We start from the raw sequence: 8,751 nt of genomic DNA on the forward strand, positions 1-8,751 counted from the left end.
AGACTTCTAGGAAAAAACTGATTTGAAGATGATGTTTGTTGCTAAATTAAACTCTCTATATCATGACAGTAACACCTGATATTTTGCAAAATGTTATCTATTTTGAATATCGAATCGGCATAGTTTCTCATTGGTGGATGAAATTTTGCAAAATGTGGTCATCTATTCTGAATATCGAATCGGCCTAGTTTTTCATTGGTAAAATAAAACTTTAAACTATATTAATTTTCATGCTGATTTTAAATCAAACAAGTTGACTCTTACCAGTCTTATTTCCAAACAACAATGTCTCTTATAAATACACAACAGAATTTCTGCTCAAAAGATGATTTACATTATAGAAGGCATGTCCTTGACAAGACACTACAGTCATTAGCCTCGTACTTGTAAATAACTTATGCATAATAAAAGTCGGAAGTTAGCTCTTTCGCAATCCTTTACTCCATTTTTATGCTACCTTGGAGGCAATTCAGAATCTTTATTGCCAGTTGTATCATTTGAATTATCAGCTCCATTATCTGATGGACCAACACACCATTTCCCTCCAGATTCAGCTGGCTCAATCACATGAACACCTCCATCGGTTAATCCTATAGCAAACTGATTAGGCTGATGTGGATGTGCAGCAATTACAGATGGATAAATATTGCCACTGCACATGAAAGCCAGAGAATGTTTTCATTATATGGGATTAAATCACAATGTGAGTAATAATGCATTTAAAGGATCATCTTATACTGCACACTTGGGTAGTCATTCTCCTTCGAGAAAAGAACACTATACCTGCTTATGCCTGGCATAAATGCAGAAGGGGCAATACGACAGCGTGGTTTTAGGTCATCGGCATCAAATACACCAACTGAGCCATCACAGAAACTGGCATAGATTACTAGGCCGTCACATGAGTATGTAGCATCCGAAATAAGTGACTTCATTGGATCCTGAGGAGCCCACTGCAATGCACATATTTTTAGTCACTTACAATAAAAAAATCATTGACTTACAATATGATACGCAATATTTAAACGAAAGTTATTTGCTCAAGAATATGTGTGGGCAAAAGATCTTACATGGCGGAGACTTTCCAATTTATAGGCATCGTAAATTGCAATTTGGTTGTCTTGCACAACTAGCAACTGAACCTGATCTTTATGAAACTGAACTCTAGTATCTGCAAGTGGTGATGTTGATCTTCCTGGTGATGCTGATCTTCCTGACTTTGAATACAGCTTTTTTGATTTCTTCTTCTCCCATCCATTTATTTCCCATACACACAGCTGTGAGCACAATATTGGTTTCACTAGTAAATTTTATGTGAAACCTTACATGGTGAAGAAGATGATACAGTTAATTCGAAAAGGATTAGAATATGTACCCGTGAATCGGCTCCAGAGGACACCAACACATTTAAAACATCAGAAAATGCCAAGCCAGTTATTCGTTTCTCGTGTCCCTTAATTTCTTCCCACTCTTTCTGTAATCAAAATAGTTTAGCAGCATTTTAGCAACAATAATAGAGGCAAACATACAAGACAGCTTGGAGGAGAAACTTAAATCCACAGCACCTCCTTAGTTCGACAATTGGAAATTCTAATTTTTCCATCCTCCATTCCAGCAACAATGAAGTTATTATCCTTAGGGTGGAAAGCTAAGAACGACGTTGCTGCTGCGCCTTGGTAATCATACTCTGTCAACGTCTGCATTAATATAGTTGTCATTACATATAAGTTTACATTAGATGTTAAAGTGAGGACAGTTTTGATCCATGTTATACATGTTTTTATAGTGAACAGCATAACTCTATAGAAATTCTTGAATTTAATGGAGTTGCATGTTTTGATAGAAGCATCAAGAAAATAATATCGGGTGAACAGACAAACACACTGATATATAAAGGAGTAATTACTATAGCAAGCAAGAAATAAATTAAAATAAAGCTTTGAATAAGAAGGGAATGTCTCACCTGAAAGGTTTTCAGGACAAACAAGGCCATCTTCCCACCAGAACAAGACATAAAAAATGAACCATTCTTTGTGAAAGCCATACAGGGATTAACTTCACCTGGACCTCTGGCACTGGTGTCATTTTTCATATCGATTTCATCATTTGGCAGCCACAACTCAGGTGAATAATTTGCTGTTGCCTGTTTGGATAAATTCCCATCCTCACGATTCCATTTCCATAACTTATGCATAGCATTGGTGTCCAACGCTAAGAGCCAAGCCCCAAAACCTGTGTATTGTAGTCTTGCAATCTGGATGACACAGCAAAGAAAATTACGACTGTAAGGAGAACATGCAAACACATTAAATAATTAACCTTCTATCAAGTTGATATAATTGGATGGCTTGCCTTTCCAGGTGGTAGTGTATCTGGCAATTTGATCGACCTACACTGGACTGGATCTGTCACCTCAGCAATCTTCCAGTTCTTGCCCTTGTTTTCAACCTCATCTGGAATCCTTTGCTTGGAATCCACCATCCCATTGTTATCAACAGTTGTAGTAAGTTTTCCAGGAAAATCACTCACAATCAATGCTTCTGGCAGAGTTTTTTCTGATTTTTCTGTTGCACCAGGAATGTGGGCAACTGCCTTCGCAGCATCGATGAGATTTACAGTTGGAGCCTGCAATTCGATTATGTCTTCAAATAAGATTTGGTCATGATATTGATGTATATGCTTAGGGATTACGAACTTTGACAGAATACTACCTTTGTTACCGAGGGCTCTTGCGGCACCCTTCTATTCTTTCGCGTGTGAAGTAACTGAATTCCATCTGGATTAGCTAAGACCTTGATTCCATTGTCATTTGTTGTAACAGCAAGCAGGGAACCGTCTTTATTGAATCTGAGAAGAGGTCTGGGCTGTAACAGGTAAGGTCGGTCGATCAATATAACATCCAGTCCTAACCAGAAAAGCTTAGTAAAATTTTATGTGGGGTAAACTGTCACATATCAAAATATCTATGAATTGATCAGAGGTTGAGAAGGGAAGTATCCTTGTTACCGGCAAACCACCATTAGCATTAGTTATGGACAAGATATTGATATTATCCATGTCCCAAAACTTAATTTGATTATCATCTCCAGCTGCCAATAACTTCTTCGTTGTGTGAAACTTCACCACCTCCGAGGACCGCTTACCAAGGCCAGAATATGTTCGCTTAACTATTCCTTCTTCGTCGTCCCACTCAACCAAGCATGCATCTCCTCTGTTTGTACCGCATGAAAAGAGTCTAATTGCACAGTGATAAAGCAATTAAAAAATTTCTGACTTATTTTAGCGAGCTGATATCTTTAATGTGCATTAAAACCTTCCAATTATATAACCATAGCATAACATAGAATATCAGATAATACCGTGATCCATCATCGCTATAAGCCATTGTAGTCCACCCATGCCCAGGCGCGTCGTAGCTAATTTCAGAACTTGGTTGATCATAAAACAAGGTTTTAATCTTTCCATCAACAGAAGTAGAGAAAATGTACTGTCATCATTGAAGGAAAAATATTAATAAATCGCAAAGGTTAAGATAATTTATTGTACCAACGAAAATGATTTTCACGACATTCTATAAATATTAAATGGTTGCTAACTAATCGTTTACTAATTTCTGTAATACAGATTTCTAAATAAATTAGTAATATAGATCTCTAAACATACCTGAATATCTTTTTTTCGATGAGGACAAATAGCATGAACAGGTGCTTCGTGTCCTTCAAATGTATATTGCATCTCACCCGATCTCAAATTCCATACCTAAAAGAAAATAAAAAGGCAACTAGGCAATTAAATTAAGTCAATTCATAAGAATAAATATAGAAATTTAATTAATTATATTTATTTTAAGTTTAACGTGATTTTAATAAATTTTATAAAAATTATTTGATTAATTAATTAATTTAATCAAGTAATTTTTATTTAATTTTAAAATAAATTAAAATATATATATATATAATTTGGAAAAAACTTACCAATTTAATTTATTTTATTTTATTTCATTTTTATTAAAAAAAAATCAATTTTAAAATTATAACCTTTAATTAATTTAAAAATAACAACAAAAAACATTTCATTATCTTTATTATCTTTATTGTGAATTACCACAGCGAAAGCCAAAAACACAAAAAAATAATATGTTTAGTTGAACGTTTATCATTCAATACACTAGTTAATAAATCTTTCTTAAATTCTAATGTTTTGTCTATCTAATAATAATACTCAGAACAATTTTCTTTTCAAAATATATGTCTAACTCAATTTTTTAATTAAAAAATAACAAATTATAAATCATTTTTATATATTCAAATATGTATAATTAATAAAATTTAGAAAAAAAAACAATATTATAAATACCTTGATGACCTTATCATCTCCGCATGTGATAAATTTAAGCTGTCCATCATGGTTGACGAAAGCAATATCATTCACACTTCCCATATGCGCATCAATCTGCAAAGTTACATGAATGTGTCATTTAAAGAAATGTACTACAGAATACAATAAAAGGAAAAAAAATGTTTGTGAGATGAGTAATTTTGATTAAGATTTCCATATTTATTATATTTTGTTTTTAGTTGAAATTTTAAAATTTAGTAATTTTAATTAAAAAATTTTAATTTATTATATTTTAATTTTGAATTGAGATTTAAAATCAATTATTTTAATTCATCATTAAAATATCTTGATGATAAGTCACACGAGATAGTTTTAAATATTTAAAAAAAAAATCTAAAATAAATGAAATTGATAAATCTCAAATACAAAAAGACATAACTAAAACATATGAAATAGTTACAAAAAGATCCTAACAATGTATATGCCTCGCTACCAACTTTAAAACAGCAAAATGTTTAACTCCATTAATAAAACATCTTTCTAAACTTGAATATATATCTACCTCAAGGTGTTGCTGCAATTTGTCAGCCTCGCTAGAATGATATATGTGGACTATGTTCTTAGAAAATGCCACTCCTGTAAATGTAAATCATGTCATGTTAATTAATAATAACTTTCATACTATCAAAAATATTGATACACCTAACTACAAGATCAAATAGCCAAATTTACATACCAACCCATACTCCATCTGAACTCCAAATACACTTCTTCACAGATACATTGGATTCTTTTGAAATGAATGCCTAAACAAATATAATAGCAAATGTGTATAAGTGATCGAAAACTGCACGTTCTTGAGAAAGTTAGAGGAAACTTCACCCAAATTACTTGCTATTTAAAAATAGATTTGTACCGGAACAAGCATTTTGAGCTTTGATAAATCCCACAGTCTGAATGATTTATGAACTAATTTTAGGCCTGATACCACTTCCCAAATTGCAATATCACCCAAATCTGTTCCAACTGCAAAATATTCACGCAATTGACTATGTTTAGAAATTCTTTGATAACTATGTTCAGAAATTCTTTGATAGTTACAAAACATTTAAGAGAAACTGTAGATATAGAAATTCAGTTGAGGACCCGATAGAATACAGACTTCTTATAATTGAAAGTGAAGATTACCTAATAAAATTGATTGATTCTGAGGATGAAAGTCCATGCTTACTACCTTCGAACCCTGGTTGAAGCTTCTTACAACCATTTTAGGAAGATCATTTTCAGAGTACATGTTATGAGGACGAAGTGTTCCTGGGAGGTTGACCTGTCAAGAAAAGGAACGTATACAATTTACAATAGAAACACTTTTACAAGTAAACAGCAACTCTACCTCAAATATAACATAATTTTACTCATTATATTTAACCATTAAAATTGTAGGAAGAAAAAAAAAATCATAATCTAAATATTTAATATCAAACTTAATTTAAGATCCTCTTTTGTGTACTAAAATTTCTGCTAACAGATAAATTATATACATCGCTATAACGAATGAAAAGTGCAGTATCAATTCATTATTTCATAAAATATACTAAATACACTGAAAAAGCCTTCACAAACATTTATGAAATGAAGGCTATCGATGGTTATATACCCCACCTCATCAATCTCACCAGTTCGGGAACGCTTCGGAAAATGTTCTGATTCAGCAAACTGATTATTCGTTCCATCTTTGGTTGTTGGAGTGGTTCTAAGCCGTTTCAACAAATTATCTAAAGTGATTAAGCAGATACATTAGAAACCAGCATTGCTATTATTATTCTATTTTCAACTAATTACGAGAGGCAACATTAGTGTTGAATTATTAAAATGATACATTTGTTCTTGCTGCATTTATTACCAGGTATATAACATCTAATAGTTGAAGAAATGCGTACAAGGAAAAATGTAAAGTTTCTGATCCTACAGCAATGATTACAGGGAAACATCTATAGTTTCTGGCTTTACAGATTATCAAATAGCTAACCTGTACTTGGAGTTGGTACCACAGCAGCTGAAACAGAAGCTAGTGCAGATGGCATAGAATGATTAATATTTACCGGCCATCCTGTAAAACCACTGGGAGCGGGCGCAGCTGCAGGTTGAAATGGCTGCAAACAGTTTCATGAAATGTTACTAAGCAAAGCTAGATAGAGTCTGGATCAATAAATGTATGACGCATATCAAAAGGTGAAAAAACATAAAGCAAATATCCAAGATGTTAATCAAAACTGTGACTTACAATATATGCTGTAGGGAAGGGAGGAAAATCCATCCGGTTTGAAGATTTGTTTGCTTGAGATGGAGTTCGAGCTCCAATTGCAGGCTCACAGTTGTGATCCATAAAAATTGTTGTGACATTTGGATTAGATCGAGGGTTTTTGCAACTGTGATGCTGCCAATTAATACTGTAGAAAAACACAGCGTATTAAGGAATACATCAGATAGTTGTTAAAAGTTGCAATAGATTCAAGGGGTAGTTTTCTCGGAAAGAAACGAATTTAAAATCAAGAAGTCATCTTTTTGAGGTTCTAGAGAAAGAGTGAATCAGACTTAATCTGAAATGCTCAGAAATGTAGAACCTCTGATTAATGAGTAATCTGAGTCTGGAATTTTCCATGGCGGGGAAGGTCAGCTTGTGTTGGATGTCATCAATGCTTTCAATAAGCTTTTTAATATTCAGAAATGCAAGGGTCCGTTGAGCCTTTGTATCTCGACTATAGTCTTGAAGTTGCTCATTTTCCCTGCATGTAACCAACTAATCGGTTAGACCATCACCAAAGCAGAGAAAAATCTGAGATATGGAAGTGAAACACAGTAGACAGGAATGTACCTGAAGTCGTCCAAGGTAAGAAGGCCTACTAGCTGAAGGTGGACATCTGCACTGATCTCTTTGAACACTTTCATATCATTGCCCAATATATTCATAGCTCTTAAGGAATCTTTCCTGCAAAATCATAACTATAATTCAGAATCTTTAACTCAATACTATTAAAGATTGACCATTGTCTTCACCGATTATGTCCATATTAACATGACGAAAATCCAAAGAACGAAAATAAATCATGGCTGATTAAAGGAGTGTACAAACAATAATCTCTCTGCAAACTTGATTATAAAGCATTGAAATTTTCTGAAGACAAAATGATGACCGACTATTCACAAGGTGCAAGAGAAACTTCGATATGATATTTGCTGTTTATTTTGAGATTTATGAATCCGTTATGACAATGGAAATGTCACACCGCTACCCTAATGTCAGAAATATTACAAAGATCACACATCCAACAAACCTACCAAAATCTATCAAAGGATAATAGATAAGTGCTCCTCTATCGGGATTCTATTCTCCTCTCCGGAGACATGCAATTAGTTCATTTCAACAATTTGAAAATCGTGCTTAGTAATTTTTATAGGTCCGGAATGGCAAGAAAATTTAAATTTCTTGACATTGAAGTGAATAATAACAATAATTGTGATTCAATCCGGATTCTTACCTAGAACAGTCTTAAAACAAAACTACCAAAATCTTAATAACCCTGTCCACAACTTCAAAAGCACAAAGACATTGCAAACCCTACTACACCCGGACATATCAAATGGCAATAACCATAGCCCTACAATCACAAACATGAAATGACAATATCCCACATGAAATGACAATATCCCACATTCACAACTACCAAAAGTCCAAAAACAGAAAAAGCAATCCAAAACTTTTAAATTGGTCCAAGAAAACATACCTGTCCAGTGCTTCTAAATACTTCTGTTTTCTAAGCTCAAAGAAGATCCTCACAGAATTTACATCGCCGCTGCGGAGATTGATAAATCCCGATAAGTAACGGTCAGCCTGATCGAATTCTCCGGCCATAATTAGGCGTTCAAAGTACTTGAGGTCGAAGAAAATCCCGGTTTCTTGTTCTAACCTGCAGCGAGGAGAGCCGAGGTCCGGCCTTCATACACACACGACATTTGCGAAATGGAATGGAAAAGAAAAATAAAATAAAAGGCCGGGCAAAGTAAACTTACAGGTGGGCTGCCTCTTCAAACTGCTCCTCCTTCAGAAACTGCATGATAAGGAACACCAGTTGTTTGCTCAAACTAGGCATTGTACTCATCTTTATAGATCTGAAAACCTTTAAGTTCCTAAGCCTCCCGCCTTCAGGGTCTCTGCAGCAAGAAACAATGAAAATTCTACCCCTTCCTGATCAGGCGATCAGGAATACTATTCTTATGAGCTCACCCGTCAATAAAACTAAATCTTGCGATCAAAACCTTTAAGTCTCTAAGCCAAAGTTCCCGCCTTCAGGGTCTCTGCACCAAGAAACAATGAAAATTCTACCCGTTCCTGATCAGGCGATCAGGAACATT

The 8,751-nt window shown here is 34.1% G+C and overlaps 1 protein-coding gene across 1 annotated transcript; it reads right to left on the minus strand.

Annotated features, from left to right (window-relative positions):
• Positions 1-453: 453 nt before the first annotated feature.
• LOC149149030 (protein TOPLESS-RELATED PROTEIN 2-like) lies at positions 454-8,489 on the minus strand. The gene is made up of 23 exons (XM_089442362.1): positions 8,410-8,489; positions 8,124-8,306; positions 7,214-7,327; positions 6,963-7,124; positions 6,623-6,788; positions 6,368-6,491; positions 6,001-6,113; positions 5,527-5,665; positions 5,255-5,364; positions 5,075-5,144; positions 4,901-4,974; positions 4,357-4,452; positions 3,664-3,759; positions 3,360-3,487; positions 3,007-3,235; positions 2,712-2,864; positions 2,353-2,625; positions 1,964-2,254; positions 1,566-1,697; positions 1,376-1,468; positions 1,071-1,277; positions 784-953; positions 454-652 (listed from the first exon to the last, which is right to left on the minus strand). The coding sequence occupies exons 1-23, from the start codon at positions 8,487-8,489 to the stop codon at positions 454-456; spliced, it is 3,402 nt and encodes a 1,133-aa protein (XP_089298488.1).
• Positions 8,490-8,751: the final 262 nt, after the last annotated feature.

Source organism: Pinus tabuliformis, chromosome 9 (genome assembly GCF_031772625.1).
Source record: "Pinus tabuliformis cultivar Carrire ecotype Pingquan chromosome 9, CPIR1, whole genome shotgun sequence".
Classification (NCBI taxonomy): Eukaryota; Viridiplantae; Streptophyta; class Pinopsida; order Pinales; family Pinaceae; genus Pinus; species Pinus tabuliformis.